General features: G+C 37.1%; 2 protein-coding genes and 1 pseudogene across 2 annotated transcripts in view; 1 reads left to right on the top strand and 2 right to left on the bottom strand.

Annotated features, from left to right (window-relative positions):
• The window catches only part of LOC125801108 (NLR family CARD domain-containing protein 3-like), a 31871-nt gene extending 8101 nt beyond the window's left edge, over positions 1 to 23770 (bottom strand). Inside the window, exons 1-8 of the mRNA XM_049477136.1 lie at positions 23680 to 23770; positions 22805 to 22901; positions 21673 to 21780; positions 19597 to 19710; positions 15634 to 15682; positions 15249 to 15438; positions 13204 to 14995; positions 12355 to 12528 (exon numbers count right to left, since the gene is read on the bottom strand). Coding sequence (XP_049333093.1) covers positions 12355 to 12528; positions 13204 to 14995; positions 15249 to 15438; positions 15634 to 15682; positions 19597 to 19710; positions 21673 to 21780; positions 22805 to 22854 — 2477 coding nt within the window. The 5' untranslated portion in view covers positions 22855 to 22901; positions 23680 to 23770. The remainder of the gene's footprint in view (positions 1 to 12354; positions 12529 to 13203; positions 14996 to 15248; positions 15439 to 15633; positions 15683 to 19596; positions 19711 to 21672; positions 21781 to 22804; positions 22902 to 23679) is intronic.
• LOC125801484 (zinc finger protein 239-like) overlaps positions 1 to 26767 on the bottom strand; it is a 236224-nt gene that overhangs the window by 164585 nt on the left and 44872 nt on the right. The gene's annotated exons all lie outside the window — the stretch shown is intronic.
• Positions 1 to 26767, top strand: part of LOC125801174 (zinc finger protein 271-like) — a 166422-nt pseudogene that overhangs the window by 83995 nt on the left and 55660 nt on the right.

Here is a 26767-nt window from a genome sequence, read left to right on the forward strand (position 1 = left end):
TTAATCGCATTTGTTTTTCATAAGACACAAGTTTTTATAGTGGATATTTTATGGAGTGAATTTTGTGCCAAAAGTTTTACGCAAAAACATTAAATCTGCAATCAAAATGTTAGGCTAAGGTCGAGCATTATAAATATAAAGAGCTCATCATGAGCAAAGGAAGGGAACTTAGAGGAACAGACCTGGGAATTAACGACCCGTTCCCCCGTGAAATCCTTGACAGACGCAGAAAACTGTTTGCTGAGGAAAGAACTCATGAAAGAAGGGAAAAAGCGTTGTCGCCGTCAACTAACTATGTTGATGGACAGCTATATCGTGACAAAAACATAACTCCCTGGCTGTTCTAAATTTCCTTAACTGTAACTAAAAAGCGGTCTCTCTCTCTCTCTCTCTCCCCCCCGAGCGCTTTCGTTTCTGCACTCTCGGTCTCTCTCTCATGCGGTCAATACTCAAATAACCTCATAAAATTGATCCATAATGTATATATATATTTCCCCTAAACTTTTATTTCTCTCTCGTTCTTTCTCTTTCTTCCACTCCCACTTACTCTAAGTCATTCTCACAAAATCCTGATTCAGAGGACATCCAGTATGAACATTTTCAAAATGCATTTAACAACAAATTTCCTTTTGAGGATTTAAGATTAAGGTCTAAACTTACTATGAATATTATTTTTAGAACATTTGTTCCATTTTATTAGCATTTTATAGATGAAGTCCAGAAAAAAGTATCATTACCGCAATGTGATATGACATCTAATATATGATAAAAATGCACATTTTTTATCAACGTTAAGCAGTTCAGTTAAGCAAGGGTTTAGGAAGACTTAATAGCTTACACTTACACACAATGCTACATTATGAAAAGAATGTTTATTTTCAAGAACATTTCATATTATTTAAGACAATTTACAATGCAAACATTTGTATATCAAAAGAATCTTTCATGTAGACTGTAGCACCTTCATTAATAAAACAGCTCACTTGACTATTGGAAACCATTCAACAAATGTCAAAGAAAGACCTCTCAGAAACTCTGAAATCTTGTCTATCTTTATGCACCATCCAGCATTGTATGCCTACTAAGACCAACCTTTAAATTTTTAGTCATTTACGTAGTTTTTTTGTGTTTTGCCCATATGTCAGGCATATATCTGGCTGACTTTTTTTCCTCCATTGCTTTTTCTTTTCGTCATGGTACTTTTTGGTCAGATCACGTGTTGTCTTTATTTTCCCACTGGAAATGGCAAATATGAAATTATGATATCCATTTCAGTTTTTGTTTAATTCCTTAGAATAGACTGTACACAAATAATATCATGTGAAAGTAACTCCAACTGGAACAACTGTCTGTGTCGTTGAGTATGTGTGTGTGTTTTACTAAATGTTGTAATTCTTGCTGTAAATGTTCTCCCTAAACTTTGACAGCCTTGCTTTTGCTGCTGTCTTTCTTTTCTCAATAGCTACCTGCCTGTAAACAAATACACATCGCATATTACAATAAAATATATCAAAGATGGAAAAAATGCTCTCTAGTTATGTGGTCTAACATCTAATTCTGTGTACGGAATTAGATTTAGTGTCAGGCCAGATAAGGCTAAACATTAGTGACCTCTACTGGTGGTTTGCAATAGCTAAGTTAGAATGGTCTACTGGAGAAAATGTTCAGGATAACGCTCAAATTATGACAATCAGGAAGTAAAAAGGCATCTGTATTATGCTTCCTAATCAAATTCTCATTACCGAAACAGTGCATCTCATCACCGCAACAGGTATTGAAATGTAGCGGTAAGTGAGAATTCAGTTGGAGGATGAGTGACTTTAAACTTTTATGCTAACTGTAAAGGCACCATGAGGGCTAGATACATTTTCACATACAGTGTCCATTTAGACCTTAATATACTATATTATAATCAAAAATACAGACTGTAACTTCAAACTGTAGGCTCAAAACTTATATCGATATATCGGTAATGACAATGAAAAAGTCGTGCAGACAAGTTGATGAGCAATCTTTTAACTTTTATCCAGAAACATATGAGAAGAACTGCTTACATATTAGCCATCTTGAGTGTCATGGCCAATGTCTTCCATAATGATGAAAATGCCTTGAAAATTTAAGTTATTTGTGGATTTAAACAATGATTGAAAATTGTTGCGGAGGATGAGAAAATTAGTGTTGGACACATTCCTTTTCTTTATTCATTTTATTGTTTTTGCTTTTCAATGTAAAATCGTTTATGTTTATTTACTAAAAGTGTTTATAGTATGAAATGCATTTAAGTATTTTTTTTTAAATGTTTAAATATTAAAATTTCCAAACAATGTACTGAAATTCTGATACGGACATGTTGCGGAAATGAGAATTTTACTCTAAAATGTAATAAATTACAAAAATGATACTTATAATGTTCATTTTTAAACATGTGCAAGATAGACCAAAGGACGTTGTTTATGATTCTATATTTATTATTTTGTTAATATTTACTTGTTTATTAAAATTCCTCATGCCACCTCATCCATCCATCCATTACGCGCAAATACACACGCACCCGCAAATATACTAATGCACGCACATTAATCCGTTCACAAAATCCTATAAAAATCACAAGGAACCACTTAGCAATAACTTAATGCATGCAACGTCTCAATGTCATAACATGTATGTCACATCAAATCCAACACTTTTTATCTTATGTTATGTCTCTTCTACTTTGTTTACATTTAATCACTCCATTCTGTACTACAACCCCTGGCAAAAAGTATGGAATCACCAGTCTTGGATGAGCACTCCTTCAGACATTTCATTCTGTAAAACAAACTCTGATCAAAAACATGATACAATAATAAGGTCATTCCAAAGGGCAACTTGTTGGCTTTCAGGAACACTCAAAGAAATGAAGAAAAAACATTGTGGAAGTCAGTGAATGTTACTTTTATTGACCAACCACAGGGAAAAAAATATGGAATCACTCAATTCTGAGGAAAAAAGTATGGAATCACTCAAATTGAAGGTAGAAAATAAGGACACACCCAGTCAATTTCCTTTCCCTAAATGGACACCTGCCTCAGATTAGATCTGCTCGTTAGTCTGCAGTTAAAAACACCTGCAGTCATGACACCTTGGAGGGCTGCTGGACGAATTAGAGTGGCAAGAACCATGGCTCCAACAAGAGAAATGTCTCTTGAAACAAAAGAGAGGATTGTGAAACTTCTTGAAGAAGGTAACTCTTCACGCATGGTTGCTAAAGATGTGGGCTGTTCACAGTCAGCTGTATCCAAGATATGGACCAAATACAAACAGCATGGAATGGTTGTTAAAGCCAAGCGTACTGGTAGACCGAGAAAGACATCAAAGCGTCAAGACAAGCAACTTAAGGCCATTTGTCTTGAAAACCGAAAAAGTACAACTAAACAGATGAAGCATAAATGGGAAGAAGCTGGAGCCAATGTATGTGACCGAACCGTAAGAAATCGCCTAAAGGAAATGGGATTTCAATACAGGAAAGCTAAAAGAAAACCATCATTGACACCTAAACATAAAAGAACAAGACTGCAGTGGGCTAAGGAGAGGCAGTCATGGACTGTGGATGACTGGATGAAAGTTATCTTCAGTGATTAGTCAAGAATCTGCATTGGACAAGGTGATGATGCTGGAACTTTTGTTTGGTGCCGTTCCAGTGAGATTTATGAAGAGGCCTGCCTGAAGAAAACAACCAAATTTCCACAGTTCTTGATGATATGGGGCTGCATGTCAGGCAAAGGCACTGGGGAGTTGACTGTGGTTAATTCTTCTATCAATGCACAAGTTTACATTGACATTTTGGACAGTTTTCTCATCCCTTCAATTGAACAGATGTTTGGAGATAATGAAATAATTTTCCAAGATGACAATGCATCGTGCCATAGGGCAAAAACAGTGAAGGCATTCCTTGGAGAAAGACACATTCAGTCGATGTCATGGCCTGCAAATAGTCCAGATCTCAACCCAATTGAAAACCTGTGGTGGAAATTGAAAAAAATGGTCCACAAGAAGGCTCCGACCTGCAAAGCTGATCTGGCAACTGCTATCAAAGAGTTGGCACCAAATTGATGCAGAATACTGTTTGTCACTCATCAAGTCCATGCCTCAGAGACTGAAAGCCGTTATAAAAGCCAAAGGTGGTGCAACTAAATACTAGTGATGTATTTTGAATCATCTTTTGTTTATCTGTTTTTCATGATTCCATACTTTTTTCCTCAGAATTGAGTGATTCCATATTTTTTTTCCCTGTGGTTGGTCAATAAAAGTAACATTCACTGACTTCTACAATGTTTTTTCTTCATTTCTTTGAGTGTTCCTGAAAGCCAACAAGTTGCACTTTGGAATGACCTTATTATTGTATCATGTTTTTGATCAGAGTTTGTTTTACAGAATGAAATGTCTGAAGGAGTGCTCATCCAAGACTGGTGATTCCATACTTTTTGCCAGGGGTTGTATCTCTTTGCACCAACCTCTATTTTATTACTACTATATATCCCAGATCCGAAAAATGCATTTTTGTTTACACTCCATCCCCCAAACACCAGAAAATATCCTCAAACGTCTGCACACTCATATCATATCACTGATAAACATTATTAATCCGTACATCACAACATGTCTTCACTTAAATTTATAACACATTCGTAGTATTGGGACACAGATTAAGCAAGCCAAGGTACTAAACCATCTCACTTCACTAAAGGCAGACATTTGTTTACTACAAGAAACACATCTATCAGAAACAAATCATCATAAGCTCAGATCACCACAATTCACCCATATATTCTCAGCCTACTATAACTCCAAACAAAGAGGAGTATCAATACTAATAAACCAAAAAATCCCCTTCACACATAACACCACTATATCAGACACAGGTAGATACATCATAATTAACATCAACATCAGCAACACACCCTTAACAATAGAAAGTTTGTATAGCCCCAACATTTATAACCCATCCTTCTTTCATGAGTTTTTCAAGCAAATAAACAATACATCAGATTCCACCATTATAATTGGAGGTGACTTTAATTCAATCATTGACCCGTGTATAGACAGATTAACTATGGCACACAATACACGTTACTGGCATTCAACAGATATCATTAAACAATACATGACAGACTTAGGGTTCAGCAATGGTTGGCGCCTCAAAAACCCAAACACTAAAGAATTTTCTTTCTATTCTCCAGCCTACCACTCATATTCTCACATTGACTATTTTTTTAACCAGCAATTTTATTATAGCTAATATATCAGAAATTTAATATCACCCTCATCGCAAAGAGTATGAGGAGTATGAAAAGCTTCGGGAGCCTACTGCCCAGCCTAAACCATCTAAGGTAACGTTACCCAAAACACAAACTGAGCAAACTTTAGCGGAGTCACTCACCAGAAAAATGCCCTATGACAAAAAAGGCAGCAGATGGCAAGAGAAAACAAATGCAGTCACAAATTACATCGCTAAAGACATGATTCCCGTTCAAGTTGTTGAGAGAGATGGCTTCAAACAACTATTAAACACTCTGGACCCAAGATATAAACTGCCTGGTCGAAAATATTTCAGTCACACTGCTCTGCATAAGCTGTATGAATCATGTCGCCAAACTCTGGAGCATAAGCTAAAAGACGTTGCACATTTTGCAACCACGGCAGATTTATGGTCAAGCAGAACATCAGAGCCATACCTCTGTGGCCGCGCATTTCATTGACAAATCTTGGCAACTGAAAAGCTACTGTTTGCAAACATCATACTTTACAGAAGATCACACAGGCGAGTTTATTGCCCAAGGTCTGAAAGATGCACTGGCGTCTTGGTCGCTGCAAGAAGACCAAATGGTGTGTACAACAACAGATAGTGGGGCTAATGTTGTCAGTGCACTACGGATAAACAAATGGAAGTGGCTTCCTTGCTTTGGACACAGACTTCATATTGCTATTGGTGAGTAACTAACACAATGCAACCAAAGTTACAAGTAATATATGATTTACTACAGTATGTCATGCCTGACTTAACAGGCAAAAAGGAAATAAGAGACACTGCTGGGATGTAAAAACGAAGCAGTAGAATTTAATTAAAAATAAACAACAAAACTACAATAATAAAGTTGAATAGAGCAACACACTAAAGTTGGGCAAAATAGGAAACAAATATAAAAACTGACAAAGCAAACTGGACTGGGCCAAAAGAAACAGGGACTAAAGAAACAAGGAATAAATGAAACTGCCAAAACAATATAACCAGGACGTAGTATGGGGAATGGGGAAAAACAATGGGAGCACTAGACTAGAAAATGGCAAACAGAAAATTGTTAAGCAGAGTTTAGGAAAACAGCTAGACTAAAAAGTAAACTGGGCAAACAAACACAATAAATTAAACAGGGATACTTAAGCAGGGAGGAGTCCAGGGAAACACCAGGAACTAGGGCGAAACAGGCTTGGGAATAAGAACGCTTTGTAGAGATGCAAACAGGCTGGAACCACAAGGAAACACAGACCATGTGAGCGACCAATACTCGGTGACAGCAGAGAGAAACAGCGTGCTTTTAAGCAACTCTGCCCAGGTGAATCTGATCTCTAAATCAGGGCTGGATGGCTGCGTGTGCGTGCCCTGATTAGAGGAAGTCCTTATTTGGGCATCAAGTGCTTCTCAGAGTGTGTGTGTGCCTGCTCTAATTAGGGGAATGTCCTATTTTGGGCATAGAGTGCTTGGCTTGGCTGGACGGGCCTGACACAGTAGTGTGACTAAACATGAAAAGATTCAGAAGGTACATAAACATAAAGCAAAGTTGTTTTTGTATGCAAATGAAAATATTTTAAATATTACACATATTCAAAATATAAGGTAATATGTAATAGGTTTCAATGTTATACTTGCATATTTTGAATTTAGTACAGTAATTTTTTTCTGTATATATTTCATTTTTTAGAAAGGAGCATATGGGATCCTAGAATAGACAGAGCCATTGGGATTTGCAAGAAGGTGGTTGGAGCCTTTTCCAATAGCTGGAAAAAGAAGAAAGCACTTGCCGATGCACAAGAGCAGCTGAAGCTTTCGGAGCATAAACTCATCACAGAGTCACCAACAAGATGGGGCTCAAGACAGCGCATGATAGAAAGATTCCTTGAACAAGAAAAGGCCATTCGTCATGTGTTGGCTGGAGACAAAAAACAAAGGCACCTTGTCCCTACATGGCAGGATGTTGAGGTGCTTGAGGCAGTCAGCAAAGCACTTGGGCCTCTTCTAGAGTTCACAGATGCTCTTTCAGGTGAGAAACTTGTAACAGTTTCTTACCGTAAAACCTGTCCTTGCCTTGTTTAACACTGAAGTCCTGGTGGTGAAATCTGATGACACAGACCTAACCAAAAAAAAATCAAACAAACCATCCTCGAGTACCTGAACACAAAGTACACAGAGGACTGTGTGGATGAACCTTTGAGTCTGTCTTCAACACGTGACCCCCGGTTCAAAAATCGCTTCAATGATGATGACAAAATCAAAGCCATTGCGACAACAGCTACAGCAGAACTTTTGGCTATGGAAACAGCAGAAGACAGCCATACTGCAGGTCCCTCAACAGCTTCAGCTCAGGCACCAGCTGCAGAAGCTGGAGCAGATGATGACACAGGAGTGCCAGCGAAAAAGACAAAAAAGTCTTTTGGCAGTTATTTCAAGAAAACAAAGGAATCCAAAGAAGGTGAGTCTCTGGACACCATGATTGAAAAGGAAATGAAGAGCTACTTGATGATACCTGAAGTGGACAGTGATGTAAATCCACTTGACTGGTGGAAAATGCAAGAAGTAAACTTCCCCAGACTGAGTAAACTTGCAAAAAAGTACCTGTGCATCCCTGCCTCAAGCAGTCCTTCTGAGAGGGTTTTCAGCACTGGAGGAAACATTGTAACTTGTAACCGTGCTCCCCTGAAGCCAGACGCTGTGGACAGGCTGGTGATTTTGTCACACAACTTAAGGTAAATCCTAAGAAGTTCATTTAATGTCACAACTGATGCTGACATTTCCTTTTTGTCTGCAAACTGTGGATGTTGTTTGCAACACATATTGTTGACAAGTGTGTGATTGGTTTACAAATGCAAGAAAATGTTACGGTAGTTTAATTTTTTTTATAAATGTGCAATACATATTGTTTACAAGTATGTTACTGGTTTACTAATGCAAGAAAATGTCACAGTTGTTTAATTGTTTATGAATGTGCAATACGTTCATTTTAAAGTGTGTTGAAAAAGCTCTTGTTGATTGTTGTTTATCTTTGTGTACATTTTTTCAAAGAAAATCAGGTGTGCCACATGCCTTGCACATATTTGCACTGATATTTACACTGTTAATTTAAATGTTTTTTGTTATTTGTGTCAGGTAAATAAATTTTTAATTTAATTTTTTTTAAATATAATTTTAGTTCAAGCTAGTACAAGCTTTTACAAACACATTTATAAATAATGCAAAATATCGGTTAATATCGGTATCGGCAAAATTACATAAAATATCGATATCGATTTTTTTCCAATATCGCACACCCCTAGCCCACTCTCTCCTCTACTGTTCTCTATTTTCATAGAACCATTAGCAGCAGCTATACAACAATGCCCAAATATCAAAAGGTATCTATACCCACACTACCAAACAAAAAATCAGCCTTTATGCAGATGATATTCTACTATTTCTACAAAACCCATTCTCCTCAATTTCTCAGACTGCACAAATAATTAAAACATTCTCTAAAATCTCAGATTATTCCATTAACTGGTCTAAATCCACCGTTCTACCATTTAACATGAACTTATCACACAGCAGTTCAGTCACTCCCTATCCCTATGTGCACTGAACACATCACATACCTGGGCATTAAAGTTTCCATCCAGTTGTCTGAGCTGCACACACTTCATTTTAGACCACTACTCACAACCATCAACAATGATATCCAACGCTGGATGAACCTACCACTATCCTACCAATATCCACAATCAAAATGACTATATTACCTAAATTAAACTACCTCTTCTCAAGGATTCCCATCCAACCTACACCTACCTGGTTTAAAACCTTCATCATCTCTAAATTCTACTGGAAAAATAAACCACCCAGAATCAAATTAACCACATTACAAAAACAAAGAACTCAGGGAGGCCTAGAAGCTCAAAATTTCCAACAATACCTCTTTGCAAACAAATTAAAGTACATTATTAAATGGATAAAACCAAATTAAACTGATGAAATATAGAGAGAAGTAGAACAAACATCAATTAATGAAATACAAATCTCAGACTTACCATTTATTAGCACAACAATCAATCGCCACCCTTGTCTCAAAAACCCAATGATATCATCAACTCTGACAGCTTGGTGGAAAATTCACAAGAACACAAACACTAGACTTCCACCCACTAAATACTCACGCATATGGCACAACCCCGACTTCCCGCCACCAAAAAAAACCCAAACTAGAAAAATGGAAAGAAAAAGGTATTACACATTTACACCACGTTCTACACAACAATAACTCGGCTACTTTCTCACATTTAACCCAGAAATATAGCATTGATAGGAACAAGTTTTTGGAATATCTCCAACTTAGATCTATGTTAAACTCAAAAATCAAAGATTATGCATTACTAGAACTCAGCCCACCAATTTCAGAATTCCTTAATATCTCTTCTTCAGACAAAATTCTATCAAAAATATATAGGCTTTTATTCAAATTAGACCAAACAGTCACTATCCCAATAAAAATGTGAAGATATCTTAATTACCCCCAATGCTGATTTCTGGAGAAACATTATGGAAAACACATTCACCATGACTAACAATACTAACCTCCACCTTATACAATATAGAGTAATTCACAGGGTACACTACACTAAGCAAAAGTTACATAAAATGGGACTAGTAGATTCAGAAATCTGCATACACTGCTCACTAAACTCTCCAGACAATTACATACATGCTCTATGGTACTGCCCACCAATCAAACACTTCTGGCAGCTTGTTATAACTCGACTAACTCCACTATTTAAACAGCCAATCTCTCCATTCCCATCACTCTGCCTGCTTGGTGACACATGAACCACAAACCTAAACCAGGAGGAAAGCAGAGCACCTTTGGTGGTGCTAACCATCGCCAAAAAACAATTCTCACAAACTGGAAATCAAGGAAAAAAATCACCATCATTCAATTGGAAAACTCACTCACAGAACACATAGAAATGGAAAAAATATCTGCATCTCTCAAAAACAGAACTCATGAACACATAAAAACCTGGTCAGCATTAAACAACCTCCTACATCAGTGACTCCATCAGTCTTTAATAGATAACCTACACACATCCATTATATATCTATAACCACATCGTCCATATATCACCGCTACATGAATGTTCCTACACACACATACACATGCACACAGTCACATAACACATTTAACATATAAGACATTTAGCTATTTTCATTTACTTATTTATTTTTTTGTTTTTCTATGTGTTATTATGTTAGGGATGGATAAATGGAAACATATAGGAAGCCATACTATATGATTTTTTTTTTCTTTTTCTTTCAAGGGCACAACTTCTTCTTTTGTTTTTTTCTCTCTCTCTCTTCTCTTCCCCTATATATTTTTTCCTATTTGTATATACACACATCGTTATGTCCTCCCTCTGCACAGTGACCTCAGTTATCAGAATTTTGTATTAATACGAATAAAGTCTTAAAGGTCCTCCGAAGAGGGGGGGGGGGGGGGGGGGAGGGTTTGGTAACCAAGTATTTTAAATATACTTGGTTACTTTATTATCCTTTGCAGTTATTTGAAAATTATTTCAGTTTGGATTTTGCCAGTCTTTGCTTTTATTTTTGTGAATTTTCTGTGGATTTTTTTTTATTTTTCTGTTAAAGACTTTTGCTTCTGGAATCTCTACTTTGCTTTTGCTTTAGTTTTTTGCTTCTGAGTTTTGGCACACTTTTCACGGGTGGGCGGGGCTAAGAAGAAGGCCCCTTGAATCTCCATTGGTCAGCTGGTTCTGGACTGACGGGTTCCCTAAACCCTCGTCTGAGACTGACCCCACCAGTTTCAAGCGTCCCTCCAAAAACGGAGAGCGAACAGCTTCTAGTGCAAAGCAGCAGATACTTTTACAATTAAATTTCATACAAACGTTCTGTTCAATGTTATATTATTCTCTGTTTCACTCCATTAAAAAGATCACATTAGCGAGATGTGCTAAATATTCATGCACAAAGTATGATAGTTACCTAGTCAGTGAGCTAGTGAGTTACCTAGCCAGTGAGCTAGTGAGTTAGCTAGTTACCAACTCAGTAAGCTAGTGAGTTAGCTAATTACCTAAGTAGTGAACTAGTGAGTATCCTAGTAAGTGAACTAGTGAGTTACCTACTCAGCGAGCTAGTGAGTTAGCTAGTTACCTACTTTGTGCATGAAAATTTAGCACACTAATGTGAGCTTTTTAATGGAGTGAAACAGAGAATAATATAACATAATATAACATTAAACAGAACGTTTGTATGAAATTTAATTGTAAACACAATCCGCTGCTGCTGCTGTGCACTGGAAGCTTTTTGCTCTCCGTGTTTGGAAGGACGCTTGAAATTGGCGGGGTGGGCGTGGTGAGTCCAGAACCAGATGACCAATGGAGATTCAAGGCGAACTCCTTCTTCTTAACCCCGCCCACCTGTGAAAAGTGTGCCAAAACTCAGAAGAAAAAAACTAAAGCAGAAGCAAGGGAGAGATTCCAGAAGCAAAAGTCTTTAACAGCAAAATCCAAAACTCCACAAAAAATTCACAAAAACACAAAAATAAAAGCAAAGTCTGGCCAAATCTAAACTGAAATAACGTAACCAAGTATATTTAAAAATATATATTTGCTACATATTTTTTCTCTTTTAAATTTGCAACATACAATTTTTGCTTTTGATTCTTAACATTTTGATTGTGGATTTTATTTTTTGTGTAAAACTTTTGGCACAAACGGAGAGAGAGAGAGAGAAACAAATGGAGAGAGACAAAAACAAACAGAGAAATGGAGAGAGAGCAACAAAGCTCTCTATCCAGGTCTGAGCTGAAAGTCTGAACCGGATTGTTACAGCTGGACACCGCATTAAAGCGCTTCAGTCGTTTAACCAGAAGAAATCTGCATGTTGGGTGGAGGCGGGGCAGATTACGGCAGATGTTGGGGTCAAACTTGGTGCCGAAATAAAACTTGGGTTAAAAAAATAGTAACACCTTACTGATTCCAACCTAACAGCATATGTTAATGATTTAACGCTGACAGCCCTAATAATTTCAAATGAAAAATCACAGAAACACTGACCTGAGAATCTGCAGTTTACATTGTGAACTCTTCAGTCCAGCAGAGAGCAGCGCCACTCCTGAATCCTGCAGGTCGTTGTTACTGAGGTCCAGCTCTTTCAGGGAGGAGTTTTCCAGGTTTAAAACTGATTCCAGATTTTCACACGTCTTTACTCCAAGATTACATGAAGCTAGTCTAAAAAACAAGATTAAACAAATGATTTCACAATAAACCCAAAGAAGAATATTTGAATGGATTGACAAAGAATAGAGAGCTGGAGTTTCTTTATACTGAAACAGTTAACATGCAGAAATCTCCACTTTATTTGTGATCAGCATGGGCATACAGTTCACCAAAAGCTCTGGGACAGATTATAATGAGTTAAAATAGAAAAGAAAATGTTTAACAAAACATAGAATGAGCAAGGCTTTTTGGAGTATGTGAATTTATTCTATTTTCCCAGTTAAACTCTGGAAAAACATTACACCTTCTCCCACATATATATAGGTTAGAAATAAATACAGACACTTAAAACGTATGTTCTATATAAAATTGTTATGTTGTATTACTCATCATCATTTCCCCAAAGCATATTGAGATGCAAGATGCAAGAGATGTGCATTTATTTTAACAAAAACATATTACTTGCCCAAAACCATTTTTAAGAATGTATTTAATCAGTCTTAGACAGAAACTTCATGTACTGTTAACATTAAAATGATGGTTTGATTATTATTACACACAAAAGATAATGCATGCTTATATGTAACAATGTAAATAATGTAAATCCACCAGTGATTGAATGGAAACTGATTCTACACATCAGCAGTTGATTAAAAACTGAGTGAAGGCCTGAATAAAAATACTCACACAGCTCTTCTGGATATTTTAACTACTGGCAGCAGCCTCAGAAGACACTCCTCTGATGGATCATATTTACTGAGGTTAAACTCCTCCAGCTCTTCTTCTGAGTTCACCAACACAAATGCCAGAGCTGACCACTGAGCAGGAGAGAGCCTGGCCTGTTGAAGATGACGCTCACCACCTCCACTCAGGTATTTCTGCACTTCCTGTACCAGAGAATGATCATTCAGTTCATTCAGACAGTGGAACAGATTGATGGATTTCTCTGGAGATGAGTTCTCCTCAATCTTCTTCTTGATGTATTTGATGGTTTCCTCATTGCTGTCAGAGATTCTCTCTGTCTGTGTCAGTACGACTTGTAACAGATTCTGATTAGACTCCAGTGAGAGACCCAGAAGGAAACGAAGGAACAGGTCCAGGTGTCCACTCTCACTCTGTAAGGCTCTGTCTATGGCACTGCTGAGGAAGTCAGTCTTCGTTGACTTGCTGAAAAACTTGAAGAGTTTACTGGTTTGTTGTTCAGTGGATTGTTCTTTTGGAATTTTTCTGTTGAGAAATGCATATAAAGCAGCAAGAAACTCCTGAACGCTCAGATGTACAAAGCTGAAGACCTTCCCCAGGTGCAGCTCATGTTCCTCCCTGAAGATCTGGGTACACACTCCTGAGTACACAGACACTTCTCTACAATCAATGCCACTCTCTCTTAGATCTTCCTCATAGAAGATCAGGTTTCCTTTCTCCAGCTGCTGGAACGCCAGTTTCCCCAGAGCCAGGATACTTGTTCTAGTCTGCTGAGAATCAATGTCACTTTTCCCACTGTACTTCTGGTCCTTGTGTTTGATCTGAAAGATCAGGAAGTGTGTGAACATCTGCGTCAGGGTTTTGGGAATTTCTCCACTCTCAGCTTCACTCAGCATTCTCTCTAGAACAGTGGCTGTAATCCAGCAGAAGACCGGTATGTGGCACATGATGTGGAGGCTTCTTGAAGATCTGATGTGTGTGAAGACTTTGTTGGCCAGGTCCTGATTCCTGATCCTCTTACTGAAGTACTCCTGTTTCTGAGGGTCACTGAAACCCCGCACTTCTGTTACCTGATCAAAACACTCTGGAGTGATCTGATTGGCCGCTGCTGGTCGAGAGGTGATCCAGAGGAGAGCAGAGGGAAGCAGATTCCCCTTGATGAGGTTCGTCAGCAGAATATCCACTGAGGTTTGCTCTTCTATATTCACCAAGTTCTCATTGTTCTGGAAATCTAGAGGAAATCGACACTCATCCAGACCATCAAAAATGAACATGATCTTGTAGCTCTTATAATGTCTTGGTTGTAAATCTTGTGTTTCTGGGAAAAAGCTCTGAAGAAGATTTAACAGACTGAGCTTCTTCTCCTTCATCAGATTCAGCTCTCTAAAAGGAAGTGGAAATATGAAGAGAATGTCCTGATTTACTTTTCCTTCAGACCAGTCCAGAATGAACTTCTGCACAGAGACTGTTTTTCCAATTCCAGCAACTCCTTTAGTCAGTACAGTTCTGATGGGTCGTTTCTGTTCTGGTAATGGTTTAAAGATGTCGTTGCATTTGATTGGTCTTTCCTCTGTTTTCCTTTTCCTGGATGCAGCTTCAATCTGTTTCACCTCATGTTCCTGATTGACATCTCCTCCATCTCCCTCTGTGATGTAGAGCTCTGTGTAGATCTCATTCAGAAGTGCTGACTTTACATGGCCCGATATTCCTTCATTAAGTATCTGATATTTATTTTTCAGCTTGGATTTGAGCTTTCGTTGGCATGCTGGGGCCAATTCTGATAACAGAGGAAGAGAATAAGGAAAATGTAATTAGCTGTCATCTTCATGAAAGACCTCTGTGTAGAACGACTTTGATACAGTAGATAATTGTTAAGTTCAAGGATACATTTGATGCTGTGACACAATATCTTATAATTACAAAATCCAGATAACTATTGCTTATTATTCTAATTTGAAAAGCAGAACTCCACTGAGGAAATAAATTAGCCCTTTAAGTTGGTCCCCATTTTCATGACCAAAAATTCTTACTGGTCTCTAGTGTGTTGGCGAGGTCTGTCTGATTCATGTTCCTCAGGATGTGCAGTGTGACCTTCAGCACCCCCTCCTTCTGATCATCATCCACCTCTCCCTCAGAGCATGCTGGGTAATCTGGACTCAGGAGCTTCTTAAACGTGTTTAGCTCGTTCTTCACTAGAGAGATAAACTTCTCCTGCAGCTTCTGATTAAGAACAAACATCAGAGAATCAGTAAAGCTGTTACAGTACAGAGAGAGATGATGACACTGATCTGAGGACAAAAGGAGTTATGGATGCTCCGATCTGTAAAAGGTATTATCAAAACTTTAAAGTAAAGTTAAATTTATATGTAAAATAAATCAGGGAGATTCACATCATATATATGGTTCAGTACTAACCTTGAATATGTGGTCCAGTTTTTTTCTGGAAAAGTTTTTTTTCTTCTCACTGTGGATGAACAGAAAAGCCACACTGTAATCCACATTATTAAATCAGATGATTTAAAAAACGTGTTTCAATAAAATATGGTGAGATTATTAATAAAATAAAGAATAGCAGCAAATAACAGATACAAAGAAAAGATTAATCTGTAATTAAAATCAAATGTAAATAAATGTATCAGGAATACCAGAACTAAGAGAGACACACGCTGATATGAGTCAAACAGTTTAATCAGTTTACTAACAAAAGGGACAAGCAGATAAGGATAGTCTAAAGCAGGCAGGGTCAGTAACATAAAGCCAGCATAAACAAACAACATACCAGTAGAGAGGAGAAAGCAGGGACGGTACACAGAGAAATAGACAGAAGTGGAATAAGCAGAAGGGTGGTCTAATAACAAGCAACAGAAAGCAACAAACAATAAACTGAGCAAGGCAAAAAGGGTAAACAGTAAAAGAGAAAGGGGTCAATAAACGATAAGGCAGAATAACAAAGAGATATGTGTTGTAGAAGAGCTAGGGAACCTAGATTCAATACTCAGCAACTAATAGCTGAAAATGAGGAGTATTCATACTCAAACATTCAGGTGAGCAATCAGTAGCTGTAGCTCAGCAGCTCAGCAGCAATGTGAATGTAATTAGAAAGAAAACAGCTAAAAGGTTTTCCAGAATTTCAATTAACAAAATATGTTTTAAAGTGTATTATAATTAATTCTGAATACATTACTGGTCTATGTATTGTACTAAAACACATTCTCCCATTACTGGATGTATGCACTCACCCCAGCAACTGAGATGATAAATATATGCACGACAGATGATGACGTTTTATTCAATGCTATTAAAGAAACAATAAATGTCCTGTTTTCAATGCACTGGAACATAGTTTTAGAAGCAATAATCCTAGCAAAAAAAAGCACTTTGTGGTTTGGCCACCAGATGGCGCTAATGTGCTCTGTGTCATAAAGCTTTGAGTAGAGAATATTTTTTGTACAGTTAGGAGAAACGATTCAGCGCTTATATAAGCTTTAGTTTAACATCAATAATATTTTAGATACGTTAGCAGAGCAATTTCAGCAGAAGTAACATTAATTGTGTTTAATTTAGTATAAAAGCGGACAGAACAGAGCACATGTACACACATGGACAAAATTGTTGGTACCCCGCGGTTAATGAAAGAAAAACCCACAATGGTCACAGAAATAACTTGAATCTGACAAAAGTAATAATAAGTAAAAATGCTATGAAAATGAACATATGAAAGTCAGATATTGCTCTTCAGCCATGCTTCAACAGAATTATTTAAAATATATATAAAAATCTCATGAAACAGGCCTGGGCAGAAAAGATTGGAACCCTTAACTTAATATTTAGTTGCACAACCTTTTAAGGTAATCACTGCCATTAAACGATTCCTGCAGCTCTCAGCAGGTATTTTGGTCCACTCCTCATGAGTTAACTGCTCCTGCTGTCTCAGTGGTGAAAGAGCCTTTTCCAGACGGCTCCATGTTTCAGCTCCTTCCAAAGATGCTCAATAGGATTTAGGTCAGGACTCATAGAAGCACTTCAGAATAGTCTAATGTTTTCCTCTTAGCCAATCGTGGGTGTTTCTATCTGTGTGTTTTGGGTCATTATCCTGTTGCAAGACCCATGACCTGCGACTGAGACCAAGCTTTCTGACACTGAGCAGCACTTTTCTCTCTAGAAGCTCTTGATAGTCTTGAGATTTCATTGTACCCTGAACAGATTTAAGACCCCCTGTACCAGGTGCAGCAAAGCAGCTCCAGAACATAACAGAGCCTCCACCATACATCTGTAAACATAGAGCTGATGTGTCTTGTCAAAAAGTTCCAGAAGCTTTGTGGCTTCTCAACATGTAGTTTAGCAATTTCCAGTCTGGCTTTTTAATGTTTTGTTTTCAACAATGGTGTCCTCCTTGGTCGTCTCCCATTAAGTTCACTTTGGCCCAAACAGTGATGGTGTGATCTGACACTGATGCTCCTCGAGCTTAAAGTTCACCTTTAATCTCTTTAGAAGTTTTTCTGGACTCTTTTGTTACCTTTCATATTATCCGTCTCTTTGATTTGTCATCAATTTTCCTCCTGCGGTCACGTCCAGGGAGGTTAGCTACAGTCCTGTGGATGTTAAATTCCTGAATAATATGTGAACTGTAGTCACAGGAAATTCAAGCTGCTTAAAGATGGTTTTATAGCCTTTAAATTTAACATGCCTTTATTTGAATTTAATTGTCTCCTGAAACAAATCTTTCCATCACTTCCTCTGGTCCATGTTGAGTGTGGTACACACCACTTCACCAAACAGCACAGTGACTACCTGTAGCCCTATATATATAGACCCACTGATTGATTAGAAGATTTAGACACCTGTGATTCTAATTAGTGGACACACTTGATTTAACATGTGCCTTTAGTCACATTATTTTCAGAGGTACCATCATTTTTGTCCAGGCCTGTTTAATGAGTTTACTTTTTAAAACAATTATGTTGAAGCACAGCTTAAATGTCAGATTTAAACAGATAAATGTTCAAATGTCAGATTTTCATTTATTTATTTTCATATAATTTTTATTTAGTATTTCTTTTGTCACATTCAAGTTATTTCTGTGACCATTGTGGGTTTTTCATTCACGCTTCATTTTCCTCCAAATCTCTCTCCCCATGCTCTCTCTCTCTCTCACACACACACACACACTCACACACACTCACACACACACACACAGCTGAAGACATGTTTCCTCTTTCCAGGCGGTTAAAGGTGGAATATGGAGCTACTCTAGAGTTTATTTCCTCCATTAAAGCTCTCAGTTAAAATCAGTTACTCAGCAGATTAAAATATTCTCATTTATACTGACATTAGAAATACAGCAATAATAATCTAGGTCTGCCAGACACAACACACTGCACAATGATTGTTGTCCCTTCACAGAATATTGTTGTGATTAATACAATTAATGTTTTTATTTGATTGATATAACTTATATAAATATAATTTAGTTTTGTTTTTCTAACACTGATGCATTTATTCAAGGATATCTGGTAGGTCACATGGTGCACTGTTCAATATTTGAAGGTGTGAGTTTAATGTTTAAATATTAAATATATTGTTTGTTTTCATTAATACATTTAGTAAGCAAATCTGACAATCATTTAAGAATTGCAGTTTATTACAATATAACATAATCTATACTTTTCTAAACATGTTTTTTAATAATGCAAAATGCTGTTTTTTTTATCTGACAAAATTAAGAAAAATATTTAGATACTGATTGATTCATTACATACAGAAAAACTTGTGTGTGTGTGTGTGCGTGTGTGAGGGTGTGTGTGAGGGTGAGTGTGAGGGTGAGTGTGTGTGAGGGTGTGTGAGGGTGTGTGTTATGCTTTAAAAAGGTAAATTATAGTAACAATCAGTAAATGATGTAAGTGATGTTTCTCTCACTTTGGGTCAGAGGTCATATCTTCACTGCTGAAATCAGGACGTTTCCCGATGGACCGGTCACTCTTCATAGAAACACAGCTGGGTTCTGGAGAAGCTCCTCTCTGGGTTTCAGTTCTGTTAACATTAAACACAGTGAAACTCCAGCATTTACACAGTGAAACTCCAACACACAGCACATCTTTAATAAAGATCAGGAACTGAAGAGCTTCACTCTCAGAACAGGGGTGGGTTTCCCGAAAACGATCAATCTTAGCGAATATTTAGAAACTGATTGATTCATTACATACAGAAAAACTTGTGTGTGTGTGTGTGCGTGTGTGAGGGTGTGTGTGAGGGTGAGTGTGAGGGTGAGTGTGTGTGAGGGTGTGTGTGAGGGTGAGTGTGTGTGAGGGTGTGTGTTATGCTTTAAAAAGGTAAATTATAGTAAAAATCAGTAAACAATGTAAGTGATGTTTCTCTCACTGTGGGTCAGAGGTCATATCTTCACTGCTGAAATCAGGACGTTTCCCGATGGACCGGTCACTCTTCATAGAAACACAGCTGGGTTCTGGAGAAGCTCCTCTCTGGGTTTCAGTTCTGTTAACATTAAACACAGTGAAACTCCAGCATTTACACAGTGAAACTCCAACACACAGCACATCTTTAATAAAGATCAGGAACTGAAGAGCTTCACTCTCAGAACAGGGGTGGGTTTCCCGAAAACGATCAATCTTAGCGAATATTTAGATACTGATTGATTCATTACATACAGAAAAACTTGTGTGTGTGTGTGTGTGTGTGAGGGTGTGTGTGAGGGTGAGTGTGAGGGTGAGTGTGTGTGAGGGTGTGTGAGGGTGTGTGTTATGCTTTAAAAAGGTAAATTATAGTAAAAATCAGTAAACAATGTAAGTGATGTTTCTCTCACTGTGGGTCAGAGGTCATATCTTCACTGCTGAAATCAGGACGTTTCCCGATGGACCGGTCACTCTTCATAGAAACACAGCTGGGTTCTGGAGAAGCTCCTCTCTGGGTTTCAGTCCTGTTAACATTAAACACAGTGAAACTCCAGCATTTACACAGTGAAACTCCAACACACAGCACATCTTTAATAAAGATCAGGAACTGAAGAGCTTCACTCTCAGAACAGGGGTGGGTTTCCCGAAAACGATCAATCTTAGCGAATATTTAGATACTGATTGATTCATTACATACAGAAAAACTTGTGTGTGTGTGTGTGTGTGTGAGGGTGTGTGTGAGGGTGAGTGTGAGGGTGAGTGTGTGTGAGGGTGTGTGAGGGTGTGTGTTATGCTTTAAAAAGGTAAATTATAGTAAAAATCAGTAAACAATGTAAGTGATGTTTCTCTCACTGTGGGTCAGAGGTCATATCTTCACTGCTGAAATCAGGACGTTTCCCGATGGACCGGTCACTCTTCATAGAAACACAGCTGGGTTCTGGAGAAGCTCCTCTCTGGGTTTCAGTCCTGTTAACATTAAACACAGTGAAACTCCAGCATTTACACAGTGAAACTCCAACACACAGCACATCTTTAATAAAGATCAGGAACTGAAGAGCTTCACTCTCAGAACAGGGGTGGGTTTCCCGAAAACGATCAATCTTAGCGAATAACGAACGAACGAACGAATGACGTGTGTAAAGAGCGAGCCAGTTCTGCGAGTGTTTCCCCAAAGAGCAACGTGAAAATTAACGAACGAGGTTAAAGAACGTCTTTGTTGACTCCTCCCACAAAACAGCGCACTCAATCGATCCACAAATATCGATTCAACACTGCCAATATGCAGTATTTATTCACTATTACACCCTAAAAACGTAGAAACGTGTTGTAATTAACAACATTATACTCCTAAAGATACATATGACTAAATAAATACTCGAAAATCTAATCTATTTTAAAACATTAAACTTTTTTTTTTTTTAATTTTTAAAACTATTATTGTTGGCTTGGTGGCTGGAGTCTATACCAGCTGGCATCGGGCTGAAGCCAGTATACACCCTGGACAGGATGCCAATCCATCACATGGCAGACAGACACAGACAGACACACAGACACATTCACTCACACACTCACACCTAAGGGGCAATTTTTATCCGACATCCAATTAGCCTGAACTAATTTCTTTGGACTGTGGGAGGAAACCGGAGCACCCGCAGACACGGGAAATAATATAATATAATATAATATAATATAATATAATATAATATAATATAATATAATATAATATAATATAATTATATAGTAATATAATTGATTATAATTAATAGTAATATAAAATAATTGCTTCAAACAAGGAAATTATCATTTTTCTTCCTCAAAATTGGCGGTCCCTGGTGTTTAAGGTGCTGAACTGCAAGTCGAGATCCCCTAAAGAAGCTCTTTAAGAATAACGTAAGAATAACTAAAGTAGTACTTTAGTTACGCACTGGTTTGGAAAACACTCTTTAATTAACGATCAATCTTAAGTACGAGTTAACGAAGTTCTTAGCGTTACGAAGCTTTCGGGAAACCCACCCCAGAACAGTAGTTTAGTGCAGTGATGTACCGAGACCCAGAGCTTCCTCCTCCACTGCTGAACTTTAGAGGATCCTTCATGGACCCGTCACTCTTCATAGACACTCCACTGGGGGCTGGAGATGCTGCTCTCTTCTCCCTGTAAACAGATCTTCATGATGATCCATGATGAGAGTAAAGTGTGGAGTAATGTGTTCCTTTACTAAAACTTATTCACAGGTTCCAGACTAACTTCTTCATAACTGTCCCAGAAGCGTCCCGAAGCTTTCTGTCAGCTGCCCCAAACTGAAAAACGCTCGTCTAATAAATATACATATTTTCATTTCTTTAACAATACTGTTGAATATATTTGTGTGTTTGTTATGATGTCACAATGTCATCACCTGATTAGATCATATTTACTATATGTATTTTATAGATCTGTGACTATTTAATAACATGTATTGGTAAGAGCTACACAATTATACTGTATTATAAACTAAAAGGTATATTTTTTATACTGAACTCTAACAGAGATACAGATCAGAACAGAATAGAACAAGTCTTTCTGTGAGAAGCTTCATTCCACAGCTTTAATAACAAACCCAATCACTTCCATCTGATCTATATAAATGCAGCACATCAGGATTTCCTCATTTCTAATGCTAATGTAAACCCAGACAGCGTGTGGTAAAATCCGAGACGGATCCTCACAATGGATCTGGTTCAGAGTTCACTTTCACTACAGACTAATCTGATCCAGATTTTGAGCAAATAGTCACATTTATGTTCAAAAATTTGAACCATATTTTTAACATAAATGTGCAATCACCCCATACCATAGCAACCACCTAGCAACAGCATAATATCACTACAGCAACCACCTAATACTGTTACTGTGCCAGAAGAAACATATTATTAATATTAACAATTAGATATTAAAGGCAGATATGTACTTTAAATACAGATTAGAAACACATTCTACTATAAGAATAACTGGCTGGTTTGTTAAGCGTTTCTCTGTGTTTAAATACAGCACAGGGTTCTGACTCTGGTCCAGGAGAAACTCTGTTCTCAATATTTTAAAACTGTAAAATATGCAGATCACAGCTTCAGGATTAGAGCTGAAACCATTACAATACAAAACTACTTTACATATTAAACCCATCACTTAATTTACTCACTTTAGGACAGGAGGTCCTCCTCCACTGCTGGAGTTCTGAAGATCCATCATTTACTCTTCTTCATTCACACACAGCTGAACACTGCCGACACCGACCCCTGAGAACAGATCAGCCGTTACAATAAAACCTTTATTCTTACAATAATGACATTATCATCAGAACTGCATTAAACAAAACCTGATAAACTAACAAAACAAAACAAACAGAGAACGATACATAACAGTGTGATTTACCCTCATTACACATTATTCTACAGATTACAGAAACATTTACTGTTATTATAATTATTATAATTTAATTATTATTAGTAATATTACTGCATTACACAACATTATAAATATACACACTGTTCTATTATTATTAATATTATTATTATGTTACTGAATCAGAATAGAGAGATTATTTAAGTATAATATAAAACGGCAGGATTAAAAACACTAACACACCACGTGATCTTGAGCTCCGTTGCTCCCCCTGCTGGTTAAACAGCGCTACTGCATATAAACACGCCTTTATAGCAGTTCCGTGTTTTTATCTCCCCAACAGATCAAAGTCCACATTAAGCAGTAATGCGCTTTAAACAGCATAAACTACACTGTGATCAATAAATATCAATCTATATCTGCGCATTTCTCTTCAGTTTACAGCATTATTGATCTGTTACAGCTGATTGTTCTCCAGCCGGTCTGATCTAGACCAGGTCCAGGTCTGATCCAGGCCCGGTTCAGATCTCCATGCTGATCCTGGTTCTTCCAGTGGAATCGGACACTGAGCTGAGCTTAAAGAACCGGTTCTGGATCTGAGGAACCTTTAGAACCGGTTCTGACTTTAAGCTACACGGTTCTGTTCTACATTCTCTTCAGTTCTGAACTTACCGAGTGAATCCGGACTTCTGTCCTCTTCTAATGGCGGAGACTCTCTCCTTCACTGCGTCACACCTCGCTCCCTCTAAGCCCCGCCCTCTTGCTCTCTCACAGCGAATAGACGCTGGGTGGGGGGAGCTATCGTTCGTTTTTGGCTATTGTCAGCTAATCATATCACAGGGCTGAATGGAATGTTTGAATATTCATGAGTCTAAAGTTTCTCCCACACAGCTGTAAAAACCCCCAGTTTTCAGACCAGTGTTCTGCTACCCGTCCAAAAGTTCTCGTCCCCGCACTGCGCATGCTCTGACCCACATTTTATAACGTTTTCATGATGATTCTGTTTTCCATGACTGCATTAAACAGCCTGAGCTCACTGTCATTATTTATTTAAAGGTTACATAAAGGTAAATGACAATTAGACAAAAAATAAATAATAATGATAATAATAATGATAATAATAATTAACAATTTAGAAACAAACTAACAAAAATCACTAAATCATTTAATTTAGCTCTTAAATACAATTTTTAAAAAATAAAAAGACAGTTGGTATTTTATGTGACTATACTGCACATGTGTACATTGTGATAATAATGCTGGGAGAAAGGAGCACTGCCTCCATTTAGTGTCTTTGAGATGTTCTAAATTTTATATAGGGGTGTCAAATATATGTAAATTATAGAAAAATATGTCAAAAACTGATGATATTGTTCAGAAATTGCTGATTTATATGAACTTACAGAGCATTCATAGGATTAACATATTTCTTCACAATTTTCAGTGAAACCAAAAAATGCTCACATGGTGTGACTGTTCCAATCACATTTCATAAAGTTATATTTTTAATAAAAACAAGTAAATGAGGACTTCCAATTGGACATGATAGGAGCAGCAGGGTGAGTGGTGAGCTCCTGGTCTAACTGGAGGATAAGACCCTCACTATCCAGCTGATAACCAACGTCAATAGAAATTCATTTCAGGTTAAATGTTGGTCATGAAGTCAGATAAAAAAAATTACGTCAGGATAAAATCTAAAACTGTTACGTACCTGCACTCTTAAAAACTTCAACAAACTTTACCTCAGAAAAAAACTACCGATAGGAGGAATAAAACAAGATTATCCTCTGAGTTCTGCCCTTTATGTTCTAGCCATAATGATGAAAGAATACAAGGTATTAAAAGAGGAGATAATTTAGTTAAAATCACAGCTTATGCAGATGATATTACAGTTTTTATTACAACAAAAAAAAGACTTAAACATTATAATGGAATATTATAAATTTAATAAAAAAACTTTCTGGTGCAAAGCTTAATATGGCTAAATCTGAATGTGTGTGGATTGTGGATCAAAGAAAGAAGTTCAGAGTCGATGTTCCAGATAAAGAGCAAATAAAAATTTTAGGTGTGTATTTTAATAATGGTGACTGTGTGGACAGTAAATGGAAACAAAAAGAGGAAGTAGTTTCTGAAGAAATTAAATCCCTCTAACAACACGTCCAATGATCAGTCACCCAAACCGAGTTCAACCAGACGCAGTGGAGGAACCAGGTCCAAGTGAAGCTCTCTACAATGGAAGTGAAAGAGTAGAGGATGGAAATGACAGTCATCATGAAGATTTAAGTAGCAGCGGAAGCAGCAGCAGCAGCGGAGAGACAGACGGAGGAAATCCGAACACCAGCACCTCGTCTGAAGGATACAGCAGCGAGGAGTACGAGTCTGCAGCAGCCGAAACACAAGCAAACCAAGTTCCTCCTCCTTCTTCATCACCTCTTCTTCCATCTATGACAATATCTACCATCATACATACGCACAGGGGCTGCTGCATCCAACGAAAAGAAACGGAAGAGAAAACCTAAAAAAGGAGGTTAGAAGCAGAATAAACACTAAGAAAAAGTAAAAGAAATAAACATTTCTTTATCTCCTCTGTCTGACTTAATATTGCACTATGCAGTGTTGGGGGTGTTCAGTAAAAAAAGAACAGGAATGAGAAATTTTGTATATTTAAAAGAAAAAAAAGCAGAGATTTGTTGTGTTGTGTTTACAGTAAACAAAACTAAATACATATGAAGATATAGAAAATCCAAAAAAATGTGGGATAATGGTTATTCCTTCTTTTCTATTGGAGAATGTAAAGCTGATGGAATTGGTTGATTATTCTATAATCAATTGTTTGAAATAATTAATTACAGATAATTGATTCCTGGAAGGTTAATCTATATTGATTGTTTTTATGACAACAAGAAATTTATAATTAATAATGTTAACACAGCTCAAGATCGAGTTATTAAAATGACACTTTTTAGAGAACTTAATGTCACGCAGATGATTAAAGGGATTTGAGAGGAGTGTAATAGAAAACAAAAAAGAAAAGCAGAAAATTATAAAGGAAACAAAAAAATCACAATTTTTATCAGGCTGTTCAAAATTACAAGCAGAGGACCTCTCGTCAATATCAACCAATTACAAAGGAAGAAATTGTTGAAGTAAATAAGGATTTACATGATGGGAAAACTCCAGGACCAGACGGTTAACCTCCGAAATGTTATAAGACATTATTATAGTTTATTACAAAATTATTTTAATAAAGGCATTAGAGATGGAAAAATGAATGAATTGTTTTATAATCTGTGATTACCTTGATTTATAATAAATGAATACATTTAAATAATGATAAGGAATTTTATATAATTACTTTAGATCAGGAAAAGGCTTTTGACTATGTGTCCAGGGAATATTTATGGAATGATTTGCAGCACTATGGTTTCCCACCAAATTTCCTCCATAAGATCAAGTTATTATATGAAATTAATGCTAAAGGTATTTTAACAGAATTTGAGACACATAGAGGACTCAAACAAGGCTGCCCTTTAAGTGAAGTATTATGTGTGTGTTAGCAGTTAGTCCTCTTTAAATAAAATTCAAAATGATACCAGAATTAAAGAAATTGATATCTTAGGTAAAGAATCTTTTAAACTTACAGACTTTGCTGATGACGACATCACAGTAATCGTGAGAAATCAGAAAGAGCTCAGGATTATAGAATTTATGAAGACGCAGCAGAAGCAAAATTCAATTTGGATAAAACAGAAGACATCTG

This window comes from Astyanax mexicanus, chromosome 4 (assembly GCF_023375975.1).
Source record: "Astyanax mexicanus isolate ESR-SI-001 chromosome 4, AstMex3_surface, whole genome shotgun sequence".
NCBI lineage: Eukaryota > Metazoa > Chordata > Actinopteri > Characiformes > Acestrorhamphidae > Astyanax > Astyanax mexicanus.